The 18210-nt window shown below is 39.7% G+C and overlaps 1 protein-coding gene across 6 annotated transcripts in view; it reads left to right on the plus strand.

The window, feature by feature from the left end:
• Positions 1 to 18210, plus strand: part of MAP2K5 (mitogen-activated protein kinase kinase 5) — a 263618-nt gene that overhangs the window by 186747 nt on the left and 58661 nt on the right. For 4 of the 6 annotated variants that reach the window (XM_082383386.1, XM_082383388.1, XM_082383390.1 and 1 more), the window contains 2 exons: positions 16386 to 16412; positions 16724 to 16756. In XM_082383386.1, coding sequence (XP_082239512.1) covers positions 16386 to 16412; positions 16724 to 16756 — 60 coding nt within the window. The remainder of the gene's footprint in view (positions 1 to 16385; positions 16413 to 16723; positions 16757 to 18210) is intronic. The other 2 variants (XM_082383387.1, XM_082383389.1) reach the window with 1 other exon arrangement.

Raw genomic sequence — 18210 nt, forward strand, 5'->3', positions numbered from 1 at the left:
AATGAGCATCCTGATACCTACCTTTCCTATCTGATTAGAAGTATGCAGATCAAATAAGATTATGGATATGAATTTCTAATCCTCAACCAAAGGTTGCAAGAGGATGCGCTCGCAAACTGCCAGCTGCAGCTGGAGCAGAGTGTAAAATGAGCAGAAGGGAAAGAGGGGAGGCGAGGCCAGCGTCCAGACTCGTCCTTCCCCCAGCCCAGCGTCAGTGCTGCTGACAGCGTCGTTAGCAGCGCCTCTTCCTGCCGGTGACACAGTGTGTATCTGGTGGGGATGCAGATGAGGGAGGGGTGTTGGGAAGATAGCAGGGAGAGTCAGTAGCCTGGGACCAACATAAAGGTTAAAGGACTGGATTTTTTGTTGAGATAATCATTCTCCATGAATCTCATTGTTTGGGGGGGTTGGGTTTTTATCTGTTATTTGAAAACACTGTCTATTTTAGTTTCCTTTAGGCCTTAAAGTTGCGTAGCCTCACTGGCATGCAGTTTAGGGCTCTATGGAAAGAAAGGTTAGGAGCCATTATAAATACACGGTCTTATTACTACAGCTTATAATAGAGGAACAACGATGTCAGATTCACCTCGCACCTTTCCGACAACCAGCTCCAAAGCACTTGCTGTTATCTGACTCGGGCTGTGTATCCCACCTGCAGGGACTGTTATTTCCAGCCTCCAGGTGAGCAGACTGAGTCTCAGAGAGATGAGGCGCCTTGCCTTGGGGATGAATGGGTACAGTTAGAGCGAGGACTTGCAGGCGACTAAACCAAATGACTGGCTCTGTGAACTCTGATTTTGGTTGGCTGTTCGAACCACTGCCCTCCTTCCCGCTCAGCCCCACCAAGCCCTTCTCCTGGCTCTCCTTCTCTGCCCTCGGGAGGCCTCCTGTGTAGATGAGAAGGGTTGGTCCATGGAAGATGATGACAAGACCATTCCCTAGAGCCCTTTTGCTTTGCTTACCATGTGTTTAGCAGAGTGATGGATCTGGAGGGACCCAGAGCTCTCACTGACCCCAGTGCCATTAAACTCTGGGTGCCTGTGAAGGATATTCCGCAACAGCATAATGAAAACTTGTGTTTTTAAACATCTGGTAAACAGATAGTATCTCAATTTCTTGAACAATTTAGCTTTAATAGTCATCGGGAAAAATGTGCAAGTTCGGACAAGGACTAGAGCTGTGTATAGTTAATCACGTAGATCCAAATCCAGTTGACTTAAAAAACATGATGGTGGGCAATGGTTTGTTTAATGGCACCATAATTTAGGAGAAATGAAAAAGATTGCCTGCTAAAAATTGTCATCCTTCATTCAGACTTTACAACAGTACCCTGCATTAGGATGATAGTAAATCCATTAAGGAGACTTCTCAGGGGATGTGCCAGCTCTGGCATTTGGAAATTTGGTAAGCAAGATGCCACAGGAAAGTGAAGATAATATAGATACAAATGTATTTCAGGTACTTTTGCATGTGTAAAAATGTTCTTCTTCTTTTGGCTACATTTCCCGATCTTGGTTAATAAGTTACATCAAAATGACCTGAAGTTAAAAAAAGAAAAAAAATCTGAGCAAATAGTGCCCCTGGTATTGTAAAGCTTTGAATGTTTTCACACCCCATTAATTTATTACTTCTCTTTCTTCATCTTTAAATTTCATTTTTTTTTTTTTTCAAAAATTCCGACTCCCTGCTGCTGCAGTGATTTTCATCTTGTTGTTAATTTTCCCTGCTCCATATGGAGCTCCAGACATTTCACCTGGAGGCTGTACTAGATTTTGCTGTAGTGATTGTACTTCCGGAGGCCAAAACTGTCATTTAGGGTTCCTGGTGCATCTGTCTGCGCCAGGCTTTTCACTGGCATGGGAGAGTGTGAATAACAAATTGGATGCACCTGAGATTCAGATGATTAGTGTGTTTTGTGAATCTCCACGACTTGTAAGCAGATAGCTCTGGGGTGCGGGGGGCGGGGGGTTGGGGGGAGGGCTAAACAGCAACTGGGTGAATCTGTACTCACACCTTACATTTGGGGCTTTGCGAGGGAAGTGCAAACATCCTAGGCAGTCTGAGTGCAGAGAGAGTAACAAATATTTCATCCTGCCTTGTCATTGATTAGAAAAGAGCCTTTAATTTCATTTCACCCCATGTTGTGATTAATTTGCATTCTTTGTCAGAAGTTAATGGAGTTTTTTATGGTTCACTCTGAAATCCTTGAAGACATCAGACTTGATCTGATGTTTATACAACCGCCAGCGGAATTTTTTCGTTTGATTGATGGCAAGCTTGATGTTATTCCAAACGGCTTTTTAAGCTGTTTTTAAGAATTATTTGAATAAAATGCAAGCAAGATATTGTTGTAATGATCAAGATTATCTGTTAAAAATCTGTTTCAAATAAAGAAGATGATAAGTAGTAAAAAGGATCAAAAATATGAGATATAGTGAATAGTGATGTTATTTGTTAAAATACATAACAATGGCATTCAAATAAATTATTGCAATATACAGAGATCATTTTTATTGAAAAAACATACCATCATCTGGCCAAATAGAGTAATTAAGACCAAGGCAAAAGGAAAGTCTGCATCTTTGGGATTAAAAATCTTTACTACCAATTGGCATTTCTCATTTACTCTGCCACCTTTTGCCACCAATGTACGAAATAGAGATCTGCTGTTCTTAACTCAAGGAGACAGGGTCTGTCAGGCCTGTTAGCTGAACAAAATGATGACATATTACTTGTCTCAATAAGGACGCATTCTTAAATCCCAATACAAGTTAAACATAAGTGGATAATAGAGGATTTTAAGTGAAAGACATGTATTCTTAATAGTATAATGACTGGCCTTTTTCACAAGACAGTACAGAAATGAAAATATCCTGTTGTTAAAAAGCAAAGTACCCCACTTATTCATGGGTAAGAGAAACATGTGTTCACCCCCCCGTACACTGTATATCAAAGTATGAAGGAAGCTGTAGGCGGCATTTGCTCAGAACCCCCTGCTACTAACCAAGGAAATATGTTTTGCAAATGCTTTTTGATTACTGATACCATTTGTTTGATTTGGGGGCTTTGCCTTGCTTCAGCAGATCCTTGCTTTGCTGTGATTGCTGCTAGTGAGACTTACTCATAGGTCAAAAAGCTACTTATCTGAGCACTTTCATTTAAAACAGATTAATTTATTTGCTGTATCTGAAAGTTTGCTAAATAATTGGGTGGTTTTAATTGAAGTTACTGCATTCTGATCCTTGTATTAACATGATCTAAGGTCCTTTTTATTATATGCAATCCATATTATTGACCACAATTGCCCTGTTTTCATTTAAATGTAAGCAGCTTGTCAAGTAGAAAATATTTTGTTTAACTTGCCCTGGAAACCTGCTATTTTAATGTGTGTGAGGTTTTTTTTTCAATTGACAGACTGTCTTTTAAACATACGTTTATTTTGTAGTAATAAATTGTGCTCTGGATAGAATATTTGTCTTGTAATAAAGTAGAAAGCGTATGTTCTTAAAACTATTTTAAAATATTAAACATTTTTCAAAAGTTAATGTCAAAATACTAGAGTATTTACACCTAATTTTATTCATGTTTTAAAATCCTTTGAGTATATTATTATTAATCCTAATTTTGACAATTTAATATGGTTTTATATTCAGTATTAAATTCACACTATAGATATCACTGTCTTATTTATGTATTAATGTACTAATTATGCCTAGACCAACCTAGTATTGCAAAATTAAACCTAAAAAGTTTGCCTTCTTTGAAAAGAGGTATTTGGAATCTATCCTTTGTTGCATGAACTTTTTGAAATATGAACATCAAGGATTTTAGTAAACTGTAAGTATCCAGATTTTGTGTGAGATCTCTGGTCAAAGAAAAAAACAGCAGTGGGTTATTACCCCAACTTCAGGTTCTAACCTTTAATTGGCAAGAGTCCAAAAGAGTGATATGTGTACAGTTTTATTTTTCCAAACGTTTCTAGCCTACATGTTTTAATTCATTGTTTATTTTCATCCTCACTGTTGAGGATATAGACAGTTAAAATATACTGCTATTTCAAGCCATAAAATCAGATTTTATGTTCCATAAAATGCAGAGGTGAAATTTAGGTGATATGAAGATGTTCACTGATACACATTTGCTTCTTCCCAGGAATTTTTTAATTGTCTATGTCAAATTTTTCTCCCAATGTCTATTTCATACTTATCAAGAGGTCTCATAATTTTATTTGCTTAGTCTATGCTGAAGACAGGAGGTGGGTTCCCACTATATCTTTAAAATGGAGCAGAAATGGAAGAGAAATCATCCCCCAAATGTGGGTAGCTTAGAAATGTGAAACTTCCCATTAAAGATAGATTACTTGTTAATACCTCAATTGAGGTATATGTAGTTAGCCAGCTAGGTTAGTGATTGTCTCTGTTTTTTTAAAAAGCACTAACCCAATGTTGGTTTGGTTTTATAGCACCTTCTAAACTATTTTATGACATACATCTCAGTTTAATTGAACATGTATTTGTCATTGAGCATCTACTCTGTCCTGGCACTGTGCAAAGCACTGGGAGTACAGAAATGAAACAGATGTGGTCCCTGCTGTCAAAGAGTCCAATGCAGTGGGAAGAAAAACATAAGCAAATGACAGTTGATATAAAAGGAGCCCTACAGGAGGTACTATGCTCTGGCCGCAAGAGTAAGAGGTCAGCTCACTTTAGAAAACTGTGGTTTCACAGGGTAGATGATGCTTGAGCTGAGGCTGTAAGGCTAGAAGGATGGAAAAGAACTTTCCAGGTATTCTAGTCAAGAGGAGAGTCATCTTGTAAAAGATAAAGGTCTAAAGCAGCATGTTGTATTTGGTGTCCTTGCAGTACTTCAACTCAATAGGTTACTACTGCTACTGTGACATTCATCTCCCTAATAGTTTGGGAATGTCCTTAGATGACTTCTAAAGCAACACTGGGAGGGAAGTAAGAACGGGTTGGTAGAATGATAGAGGAGAGAAGTGCTGTATCAGGATGGAGATGGCACATGTAGCAGAGACCAGATGATGAAATTGAGCTTGAGAATTTCATGAATCCCTTTGAGATGACTGAGAGCCAGTCTGAGGTTGGAAATCACTGCATTTTCAGATTTCTACCCTAAGGTCAGTTGGCACATGCCTCTGAGGGGTTCCCTGCCACCCTTTATGAATTTAACTTGGCACATCGTAGAACATTTTCTAGACTGCTGGAGGATTGGTCGTCATGATCAAATGAGCTAATACCTAAGAGACCACTTTGAAAAAAATAAGGTGGTAAATAAGAGCAAGGTAATATTAGTATATTTATATTTCCAGAAAGTACTTTAGGGATTTACCTATGTAACTCTGAAAATATATGACCATGTCTCACTCCAGTTAGGACTGAAATGAATTACTTTTCTGATCCCATAAGAGCCTTCCTTTACAGTCTTTCTTTTTTGTGTTATAATTTATCATTCATAATCACAATCATTAATATATAGAATTATATGCAGAATCTAGTCATTTTTAATTCAGTAACTGGGGACCATGATTCTTTTACAATTTTTAAATAATCAGTTTAGCCCAGAAATAGAATTGAAGTTTGAAGTAATGAACTTGGTGCCCAGTCTGGCTTTTAGGGGTGACTTCGCTCTCTTCTTTCCCTCTTAGACTTTGTGGTCTGGAAGGCCTTCCATTTTTCCCCCTTTGGTTTCATTGGTACTACCTCATGGAATCATAGAATTTCAGGATGTGAGGAGATCTTACAATGGTCTAGTCCAACTCATTTATTTTACAGAGGAGGAAAGGGGGGTCCATAGCCATTAAATGACTCACTGATGATTACCAGTTATTTGGCAACAGGATCAGACTGTCTCCCACTCTAGAGGGATGGGGCAGGGGGAGAAAGTGAGAGAAGGCACGCAGAGGCTTTGAGCCCAGATAGCTATCCTTATTTTACACACCCATCCACTCAAGTACTGCCTCCAACTGGTGTGTCTACAGAGATGGAAGTTACTGTCGTAGGATGCTCCATGCCTGCCAGGTAATTGCTGATGGATATGGATCCCTGGGGGGAAGTGGTCTTCAACAGCAGTAGTAGCAGCAGCAACAACAGACAAAGACATCAACTTTATTGTACTCCAGTGTTTTACTTATCACCATTCAGTATAGAAAACTTGGGTAGATTTGGGGCTAGGGGCTCATTGGCATCCAAGTTAAAAAGAGGGCAGACCTGGCCAAGCTTTGTTTGAGTACAGATTACTTTTTAAATATTTAACAGTTCTGGATTAATGCCTGGGGAGTTTGGGAATTCTTCCTCAACTAAAATGTTAATGATGCTAAGAACCCAACCCTCTTTAGTGCCAATAAAACAGACAAGCTAAGTTCATTGAAAAATCAGTGAGTTGCCTAAAAGGAGCAAAGAGCTGATTCGATTTAAGACTGGAGATTGCCCAGGACACACCAGGTGGAAGGAGGGTGCCAGGGACTGCTAGGAGCTAAGAAAGGAGGCAGTTGTCTGTTTACGCTCAGAGCCAAGGTGTCGTCCCCAAAGAATTGTGGGAAACTGAGGAAAGCAATTAGAACCAAGTGTAGACTCTGTTGTGCTGTACACTGTCAAGGTGTATAGGTGGTGACACCATGAGGGGAAGGAAAGGAAGTCTGGGGAAAGAAAGACCAAAGAGGGTGATGGAGCTTGTCTTGTTTTCTGTTCAGAAACAGGTTTCAGAGAGCACCATTATGGGCATGAGGAGACCTCGACCCCAGTCCTAGCTCTAGTTTGGTAAAATACAGTAAACAAAAGAATGTTCCCGGCTAAAGGCCTCCCTCCAGCCCCTGCTCTTTGGTCAGCCCTATGCCTCCTTGGTAGCCAGGCAGCTGGAAATGCTCAGTGACTCAGGGCAGAGGCAACTGGGGTACAGCAAGTGACACACCCAACAAGTGACAAATTGAATCATTATCAGTATATGTTTTCCGCCCAGCCACACACACAGAGCTAACCTGAGTTCTGGTCCTGGCTGTTCCTATTAGTTGTTTGACCTTATTTCTTTTCAGACCTCAGTTTCCTCATCTGGAAACTGATGGAGGTGGCCTAGGTCAGTCACGTGCCAAATACAGTAGGTGGGCATCCACTCCCTGACACATACACACATGCATGCACACACGAACACATTATCTGTTAATTTTCAAAGTGTGTCTAAGTAATATCTTGTATGAACCAAGAGTTATTTGGTAAACAAAGACTGAAAAATGCTGGACTAGATACTTCTGTGGTCTCCTTTCATCTTGTATGAACAGTTTCCTCCTCTTTTCCATACCTTCAGCCACCTTACTCAACACCGTCTCCCCATGTCCTCCCTTAGAGTTTATTGAAACCTTATTTTACTTATATCAAAATATGAGAGGTGTGAACCGAAACTCTGAAACAGAAGTCAGACTTCCTTCGGTTCATTCTAGATCCATGACTTCTTCTCTTTAAACCTATTTTGAATTTACAGTCTAGCCAGTAAGACACATGTTAATTAACATGGTTATATGTGACTGTATTTCAAGATTTTTTTTCTTTCCTAATCCTGTATGAACCATGTATTGGCTGCAGTTACAGCTTATCTCAGAATCTCAGCAGGCCAAAAAATGTTGTCAGATATATCGCAGTTAAAAAAAAAAAAAAAAGGAGCGATATGTGGAGTCTTAGCTCACAAAGAAAACCTTCCTTGCAATGCCTAAAAATATAACTTGTTTTGGGAGGCATGGGGAAGCTGTCTTAGAAATTGACAGCGTCCTGAATCCAGCGAACTATATTTTATACAAATATTCAGTGACATTTAGAGGTGCGTGCAAGCCCTGTGCTTAAGTCTCAGCTCTGCCACTAAATTTCAGGGAACTTAATAAGTCACTTTGTTTTTGTGGACCAGCAATTATATCTTATCCATCATCTGAGTCCTAGAGTCTAGTACAGTGGCTGGCACAGAGTAAGTACTTCATAAACATATATGAATTGATGAATTGATAATTTAGTTTAATTTTACTTTTTTTACATGTTGACAATAGCACGTTTTAGAATCAGCAGGAACTAAGAATCAATACACATCCTTAGGCTTTAAATTAATAATTTCCTCCCCTTTTCTTCCATGTCTGTATTTCCACTCTACCCTGCCAGCATTAATACCTGAAGAATAAAAGCTTCCAAGGAGATGTGATAGTTGTCTTCAGATATTTGAGGATTCTCTGTAAGAAAGGATGTGGATTTGTACTATTAGGGTAGAACTGGAACAGGAGGTAGAATGGACAATCAGAAAACGCAAGCTCCGCATTACTATATGTATTCAGACAGAAGTCCGGTCAGCAGGGGCGTAAAGGATGGATTCAAGGGTCAGATGGGGCGGAAGCTAGGTCAGATTACAAAACCTTTCAGGTGCTTTCAGACACCAAGTCTATGAGTCTGCTTCAGTGTTGGGCAAGCCTCTCCTCAGCCAAACAAATAAAAGGTTGATGCATTTTCTGTCAGTTACAGGGGAAAGACAACAGGTAGAAACTTCATCAGACTTGTCTAGATTCTGTAATTGGTTTAATGATCCACTCATTTTGACTCTCAAATACTCTGTCAGTATGAAACACATAAGAAATAGAAGAGTACAGGAAAGAAGTAATTCTTTTTCAGCCCAAGACTTACAGACTTCTCTGTTTCTCTCCACTGAGCCAACTATGTGACGTGGCTATCAAAAATGTGAATGCACTTGTAGCCTCTATGACAGTCTACTTAACAGTGTATAGTGTCCAAAGCAAGGTGATCTAAGCCAGTGCAAGGTATGTGTTCAGGCGTGGATATCACACTTTATGAGGAATGTACACATATGGCACCACACTCAGAGAAAGGTAACCTCAAAGGAGAATGTGAAATCATGCTTGGGTCCTTCTAGGCAGCTTTCTGGTTCAGGTCACAGAAAACCCAACTCTAAGTTGCCTCAATCATAAGGGAAATTTATTGAATTACGTGACCGAAAATCTAAGTATCGCTGGTTTTAGGTAGAACTTTAGCCGGTAAGTCACTTTGAGCTCTATTCTTATTAGGCTTCTCCCTTCACAGACCAAGAATGGCTGTAGAGTTCCTGAGGTGACCTGCTTCCCAGTTTAGAAGGAAAGAGCAGGTCTCTTTTCCCCCACAAGCAACCAGAGGCTCTGGGCTTCAGTTTGATTGGACCAGTTTAACTCCCTGCACCCAGGGCATTTAGGTGATGCCAACTAGTTTAAGCCTGAACCACATGCCCCATCTCTAAAGCTGGGGGCGAAGTCTTCTTCCCACGAAGCACATGGGCTGATTAGGGACGGGGGAATGCTGTTAGAGTGTCATTACTAATGGAAGGGAGAAGGATAGAGGGCAACCAAACATGGCAAATGATCCTAGGAAGAAAATATCAATAGGATGTTTGTTCAGGAAAGAAAACATTGTGGAGGCATGAGAGCTATCTTCAGATATGTGAAGAGCTGTCATTAGACTTAATCACTACAGCTCCAGACCATGGGCACATCTTATAGGAAGACGTATTTGGACTCAAAATAAGAATGAACTTCCTAACAATTCAAGCTACCCAAGATAGAATCGTTGGAATCCAGTCACTGCAAGTCTTCTAGCAAAGACAGGATAGCTGTCTGTCAGGAATATTTGTTTTTCAATGGTTCCCCCACTCTTTTTTTTTTTTTAATTATTCTTGGCTGTATCGGGTCTTAGTTGTGGCACGCAGGATCTTTCGTTGAGGTGCGTGGGCTCTTTGTTGCAGTGTGCGGGCTTCTCTCTAGTTGTGGCATGCAGGTTTTCTCTCTTTAGTAGAGGCGCCTGGACTCCAGGGTGCATGGGCTCTCTAGTTTGTGACAGGCGGGCTCTCTAGTTGAGGCACGTGGACTTAGTTGCCCCGCGGCACGTGGGAACTTAGTTCCCTGACCAGGGATCGAGCCCACGTCCCCTGCATTGGAAGGCGGATTCTTTACCACTGGACCACCAGGGAAGTCCCTGTCAGGAATATTATAAAGCGAATTTCTACATGGAACAAGGAATTAGACTACTTGACCTTGAACATCGTTCTGGACTCTGTGGCATGTGGAGGATTTAAGCTAATAGAGATGCAAACTAACTGATAGCTCCAGAAAAAACCTTTCAGACATTTTGACACACTAAAATAACTTTTGCTATGGCAGATTTATTTGACCATAAGGAGTAGAATGATCAACAGGCCTTTCTCAGAAAAAGCAACACCTCCCCCTCTCACCACTCTCCCATACACAAAGAACAGATATTCTTCCTAGATTCTGAAATAAGCCCACACATTTTTTGGAGCAAAGAAAAGAGAAAAGTTTGATACAGCAGATGTCTAAAATCTTCTTTGAAAAGCTAGTGCTTAATGGACTCCTTGACCAGACCTTGTACCATTAGGGAAAAGGTCAGTTTTGTAATTCACGTTGGTCATTTTCAATTGTGATCCTAAGCCCCTGCTTTTCTCACAGAATTTAGGTCTAAATATTACAATTCTCATTTACTTGCCGGGGAGATGATTTAACGCTGGCTCTTGTACACCTGTGTGGGGGAGGACCTGAGCTATGTCAATTTTACATACACAAGGGATAAAAGAGTATAGACTGGCAATCAGGTCCTTTTTTTCCTGCTCACTGACTGGCAGACCCAGCACATGAATGATGTTGCACCGTACCTTGGTGCTCCAGCTGTTGTGTGTTGTGTGACAATGCATTGTCCTTGATACTCGGGAAGCAGTAGGAGCCAAGTGACCTAATTTATGGCTGCAGTGATTTTCTGCCTGGTCCCATCTGAGCTGTGCCCTCCTCTAGGCATCTTGGAGCCTTTCTAGCCTGCCCAGCTGTTTGTTAAATTCAGGGATATCTATTTTTAACTTTTTAAAACTGGTCACTCCTGAATGCAGCACCCCAGCCTGAGTTTGGGGTGTGGGGCAGGGAGAAGGTGCCAGTGAGTGGATCTTAGAATGTGGGAATCATAGTGACCTTCTTACACCTTATTGAGTAGCCCCTTTCTAAATCCTCTTATCACTTATTTTTAAGTGATTGATTTGTGTTTAAATAAGTGATATGAGTTATTTTTTGTTTCTGTTTTGTTTTGTCCTATACAAGCTATGCTAATAGATTCACAGGCATGTTAAGAACTTGAACAAGGACAGAGGCTGATGAACAGGGGAGATAGGATAGCACAAGTGAATTGTTTTTGTTCATTTATATTATTAGAAATAATATATATTATTCATTTATTTTGTCTCATAATACATTCAGTGTCTAAAAATATCAGTTTGCCAAAATTCCCATTTGTAGTTAACCTGGGTAAGTTTCGTTCTGTTCCTTTTCAAAAAAGCAGTCCTTTGTTTAGGTACTCTTATTTTAAGTTAGTGTTAGTAAGCAGTATGTATTCAGTTTGTGGTCATGTGGAAGTGGTTTTTTTCTCTCACTGAGGGCTTTTTGAGATTTGGGCACTTTGTTTTTGCAAGTTATGATGGATTGGAGGTGATGTGACCCTAAGTTTTATCACCCAGCACAGTGCCAGATACAATCAGATTGAGTGCCAGTGTCAGTTCTCCTTTAGGTAGGAAAAAGAATCATGGTGCTTGAATGGGCAGCTTGAGGGGTTGGGGGGTCTTTGGGCCCCTCTAGCTCATCCTTTACTTTCTAGACAAGAGCCCTAAGCCTAATGAAGGGAGGGAGCTTCTGAAGCCATGGGGATCTGACTGGAATTCCAGGGATCTTTCTGACTCCAAAGTTTATGCATTTGTCCCCATACTAGGAAGCCTTGTGAGTCAGCAGTCAGTTCTAAGCCGGGTTCTATCTGTGGCCTTGGGCACTGTTCCCTTCTGAGCGTCAGTTTCCCTGACAGCAAAATGAGTAGATCTTGGAGGTCCCTTCCATCTCCAAAAAACAAATTAGGTCATTATTCTTCATTTTGAATATAAAATCTCAGTTTGCCATAATCCCTGTTTGTATTTAGCCAGAGTTATAGCTTAATGAATCTGATTTGAAAAGAGAGTCCTTGGGACTTCCCTGGAGGTCCAATGGTTAAGACTCCATACTTCCAATTCAGGGGGCACGGGTTTGATCCCTGGTCGGGGAACAAAGATCCCACATGCCGCATGGCGCAGCCAAAAAAGGAACCCTCCCCCCAAAAAAAGAGTCCTTGCAAAATAACTACAGTTTCTAAAATTTGAAGTTTAAAAAGAGAATAGAGTTCAACATTGAAAGCTAGAATGTGATGCCAGGAGCACAACAAATAAAAACGATATTCTTTTAAAATCCCAACCATATAATTTAATTTTATATTTCTTTTTTCTGTTTAAGAGAAAATAACACAAGCTTGAAAAGCAGTAAATATGTAAAGAGAAAATTTGTCAACTGATATTGGAAGATCTGACCCAGGTCACACATAAATCTCTCAGACAAGAGCTGCAGGGCAGGCCATAATTTCAGAGAGTAAAAGAGAAGATGAAAGCTATAGCTGGTGTCTTCTCTGAGTTACATAGGTGGATTCATTTCAGTTTTCTGATTGTGCTTCTGAATATAATATAAAAGTGCTGGTAGCAAGGTCTGCTTTACCACTGTGTGTGTAAAAAGTACCTCTATAGAGATAGAAGCGTAATGTGAGCCTTTCAAAGTTGATTTTTATCACCAGAGTCATTGATTAAATAGCTGAGGCCCCATGAGCAAACTTTTGCATTGGCAGTTTCCTTTCCAGGTTCGTTTTCCAAAGTCACAAGTCATATTATGGGAGCTTTTTAATTGCCAACTCAACTGTATGGCCCTTGCAAGGAAATACAAGGTAAATATGACTGCAGTAATACCCTAAATATCAGACCTAACTGATTTTTAGGCTTGCCTGTTGTGAAGTCATTCTTCCCCATTTAAACACATAAGGGTCTGTCTTATATTAGAATGAGGCATAACTATCCCCTGTTAGTGTGGCTTAAAATATTGAACCTAACGGCTGATGAAAGAAAAAAAAAAAAAAAAAGCTATGCCCAGAAGAGGGAAGAGGTTTGTCTAAACAGTGTTTCAAAATGCTACTAGTTCTAGAGACTGATTAGCAAAGCCTATGACTGGAGCAATTATCGTTCTGTTCTTTGTCCCCAAGTATCAGTTAGACATAGAAAACTCAACGCAAGCAAAATGTACAGGCAGGAAGGTGGACTTGGACAAGTTAGTTATAAAAAGCATCTCATATGTTGGGAGGTGCAGGCAGTACGTGAGCCCTAACAATGTTACTGTGTCCCTCTGAACTCTGCTCTCACAGCTAAGCATTTGCAAGAGAGGCATTCACGAAGCTAACATTTTATATTGAGGACCCTTAGTACCACTTTTAATGTGCTTTAAAACTAGGGGCTTCACTTTTTCATGAACTGTGTGCAAAAGCAGAGGCCACGACTGGAGGTTGACGTTGTTTGGCTCTGTTTTATGAGTGCTGCGCCTGTACAGTAATGTGATCTTGAAAAAGGTAAACAACAAAGAGTTTAGTAGTGAAAAATATGCCTAATATAAATACAGTTGAGTTTATGGCAGTTCAGAATTTGAAAAATATGACCGTGACATTAAATTTTCTGGTGGAATTAACAGAGGAACAGAATATAGCATTTAAGGCCATGTATCTGAGACAGAGAAAGGAGATAATACATCTAACTCTATGGTCTATGTGGCATTCATATAAAGAAAAGCACAGTAGCTTTATTTAATTGAGAAATGAATCAATTACAGTGATGTTGCATCATCAGATTCTTGCGAAATAGAAGGTATGTCACTGCATTGTGTAACTGTTAAAAAGTAAGTGAGTATCTTAAGCATTTTGAATCAATTTCAGGTACTGGCACTGCTACCTTAATACAAAATTTATGAAGATGATTTCATGTAGTATGTTGCTATCAAAACTGTGTGATAAAACCTGTTAACAGCGTCTGCCTTTAAAAACCTGGGCAAAACAGTATAACAATATGGTTATAAGATCATAAAACAGACTTTGATATTGCTGTTTCTCCTTTTCTTGTAGTAAGGAGCAAGTGTTAAAATAGTACAATTTTAAGCTGTCTTAAACCATGCTTTTAACCCACAGATTAGGGCAGGGTGGAAACTTTTTCTAAGGTCTCAGTTTATGAGGAAATTTTCATTTAGTTCACGCGACTCACGTTACTGGGAACAGTGTCTCACAATCCATTCCTGAATTCATTTTGAAACATATCACTTAAAATGTTTGCTACATGTTTTCCTCAGAGAATTTGTAACCCCCCTGACTATTGGAAATTTATGAAAAACATTCTCTTTGATGTCAAAAACAGCTTTCTAATTCTGTGTACATTAGAAAAAGTAACTCTCCTGTTGAAGTAGATATATCTTACTGAGAATGTTTGGGGGAGGCGGTGCTTATGTGTGGGTACTTTAAAAAAATACAGTTGACCCTTGAACAACGAGGGGGTTAATCTGCATATAATTTAGTCGGCCCCCAATTTCCGAGTATCTGAGGTTCCTTCACATCCATGGATTCAACCAACCATGGACCATTTAGTACTGTAGTATTTACTAATGAAAACTAGCCCCACATGTAAGTGGACCTGCACAGTTCAAACCCATGTTGATCAAGGACCAACTGTAAAAGCAAACACCAAAGATATCTCATAGGAGAATTTACCTGGGTTTTTTCATGATTTTTTAAAGGTGCTGTAGCTTGTTACTAAAACCCTAACCACTCCAAGGTGGTAGTTAACAGCTCTGTCTTCCTTTTTAATGTAAATCTTCCCCCCCTCCCCACACCCCGCAGACCCTTACGCAGAAGTACTCATTGGCTAGAGGAACAAGAAGCGCCTCAGGACAACATTCAGTAGGAACTATCAAAGTAGACTAAGAGCCAATCAACCTGAGGTGGAAGTTTCAGGGAGTGGTGACTGGGGAGGGCATGATGAGGAGCCAAGAGCAGGAATGAGTGGGGACCATGTTCAGTTGAGATAATACCTGGGAAAGCACTTTTTAAAACATCTAGCACTAGGTGGAAGGGTCTGCTGATCAGCCATAGGGATGCAAAAGAAATGCAAAAACATGGCTTCTGCCCTTGAGGAGCTTAAGAGTCTAGTTGAGAAGAACCCACATGCCAAAACTGATAATTTATCAACTTTACCATGCCAAGTATAAACACATGCAAATCCAGTTGTTTTTAAGGAATGCTGTGATTGTAGGCAGATATGATACTGGAGAGAAAGGAGCATGGGAGAGGCCCCAGCACAACCACAGCCTGCTCCTGTGGCCTTGGGCCTGCCCCACCTCTGGGAGGCCCGGTTTTTCCCGTCATAGACTAGAGATGACCATTCCTGCCAAGCTCAGGGTGGTTGTGAGATCTAATGAGAACGTGTATGTGAAAGAACTTTTAAAAGCACCATTAAAAGCATATAAGGGACTATTAACTAGTTTACCTATATTTTACCAGCTGGTTGAAGCACAGTTATCACAGCAAACAACTGACTCCTCAATAGTTACATTTGGTTCCTGAAATTTTCCTCCTTAGGAAATTTAGTACCTGGGACTCCATTTTCATTGAGTTTGTAATAACTGCAGGCATTTTTTTTTTTTTTTTTTGGTTGGGGGGAGCACATTGAAGTGTTTAATACTTTAACTACTAAGTGGATGTTTTATTAATTTGGTGTCACATTTTAGTAACTTTCTAAGAGATGTGGTTTATCGGTGTCAGCTGTGTGAGCAGCTGCCTCCAGAACAGGCATCTTCTTTGACTCTGCTCTTATCCCCTGAAAACCAGTGTTAAACTTGCATGAATTTGATTTTCCCAGAAAGCATTGCTGCCCTGCTGAAGGAACTTTGGAAAAGGTGGAGTCTTTACCCACTCCTGAGTCAGAGGCAAATACTTCAACCACATAATTAAAGTTTTCTTCACAAAATAGGGGATTGTGAGCAGACACTGGCAGGAATCCAAAATTCTAATTTCTGACTATGATTTAATTTCAATTTTAAATAAATCGGTTTTTAATTTAAAAAGAGTGAGCTTCATAACATTAGCAATGATTGCAACATTAAGCCCAGTGTTCACAATCTAGCAATATAAAACATTATTTATATCTGAATCGTAAACAGCCTTTTGAAATGGATTATGGTTTTTCTCCCTATTCTAATACAACCTGGAGGGTACTAAAAAGTGTTGTGTGAAATTAACATTCTGCTGACTTTCGCCTATAAATGAGAAGCGAGCTATTAACATTTGTGTATTTTCATTATGTAAATTGTGTTAACACATGCCCACAAATTGCCACCAGCAATGCAATAATTTTCTCTCAGTGATCATAATGTGTCCAAGTGAGTCATTTTGATTATGACATGCTAATTACATATTGCCTTTTTTCAGATTCAGAAAAACCAGGGATCTTTAATGGTAAGCTTTATGAGTTCAGAAAAAAATTCACTTTTCTTTTTCCTGATGGCTGCTTCCTTTGCATGCTTGAATGCCTTGTTTTAAACTTAGCAAATTGCATTTTGAAGAAAATGCAAACCTTTAACTGCCTGTATTAGATTAGGTACCATTAGAAATAATAGAACATCCTGAACATCAATGTTTTTATAAGAGTTTGCTGTTGTTGATTAATCTTGCTATATTTTATTGCATTAATGATTTTTTCTTTCCACTCCACTGTAAAGATATTGCATAGAGGCTAATACTTTTTCCTTTCTTCTTTCCCATTGCAGCCTCTCCAGCTTCTGCAGTGCATTGTTGATGAGGTGAGGCATCGTCTTATGTGCTTTCACTCCTAAAGTCATTCCTAATGGTGTGGAAAGCTTATATTTTGTTTCCTAATGAAGCACAATGCCCAACATCCTCGGAGCAAGTTGTGTTGTGTGGCTCTGAGCTGTGTTACGTGAACTGGCCTTGTCCTGAATCCTGCTCTTCTGATTCCAGCCGAGACTCTCTGCCAAAACAGACTGTCCCACAGGCTGGTCCTTGGGGGCATCAGAAGCCCTAAAGACAAAACACAATAATATTAATTTATCCTCTCTCTGGCCAGATGGGGATGGAGCCGGAAATTAAAGTGGTATCATTTTTTCCGTAACACATATTTCAAGTCATTCAGTAGACAAGAGTTAGAGTTGAACAGCAAACATGAGCTGGATAAAATTTGTCCTCCTTGCTTTATTTACCGAAAGCATAGCAGAGTGATAAAAGTGTTCAGAAGCTCTAGGTCAACAGTTCAGCTTTAATTTCCTAATTAGGCATTTTTCCCCAGAACATACTCCTAACTTTTTGTGCTTTTAACTAGTATTCTCACATGTTAAGTCATCCTACCTCTGATCATCCTTATCCATCGAGTTTCACTGTCCCTTTGCCTTCATGGAGTTAAGCTACCTGAATTTCATTCTCAATCAACTACTTTTGTTGCTGACTTTAAATTCCTTTTTTTCCTGTAAATTAACAGTCTTATACAAGACTCCGATTAAGAAACATTAATGTTTTTTAAAAACTGAGTTTTTCTGGGCTTGAGCTTGCCTGCTAGCAATGTTTATTTTTTAAACTTTAATTTTACAATATTTAAAATGCTTGTAATGTCAGCAATAAATGATTCAGATAGGAAAGTTTGAAAGAAAAAATATCGTAATTCATAATTATTCCTCTCAATTAAACGTCTGTATAACCAGTTATGAGATTTGGGAGAAAAAAATAAAGATCCTCCTAGGAAAAAAACAAACACATACACATATCACAATAATAGTAAGAATGGAGCTCCAACATCCTTAATGTCTGCATCAGTCAGTCCACATATCCCTTGCAAGCCATAAACCATGTTAGTGCAAAAATGAAGGCATCGTCCTGAAACAAATGGAGGCCCCATTATCTCAAATATCAGACAGGCCTCCTGGATCTAATAGCTCATCAATATCTTCTGTCATCTTAGATTCCAAAAGCATCCTATGGCCATCAGGATCCTCCCAATTAAACTGATTTTCCTGAGCTCCCCCTTCAGGATTGCTTAGGGACGTGCCCAGGGAAATGGCCTACCCAGTCAAGTGCACAGACTGCCGTCTTTCCTGGGCTCTGCTGTTCTTGGTCTGCCAGACTCCTGGGCATCAGAATGTTCAGGTACAGATACCTTCACCAGTAATATAGGTATTGCTGGAGAGCTCACTTGAAGGTTTTCTGGATCAGATGGATGTTTTCATTCTTTATTTAAAGTAGCAGT

This window comes from Balaenoptera borealis (genome assembly GCF_965194805.1).
Source record: "Balaenoptera borealis genome assembly, chromosome: 3".
NCBI classification, from domain to species: Eukaryota; Metazoa; Chordata; class Mammalia; order Artiodactyla; family Balaenopteridae; genus Balaenoptera; species Balaenoptera borealis.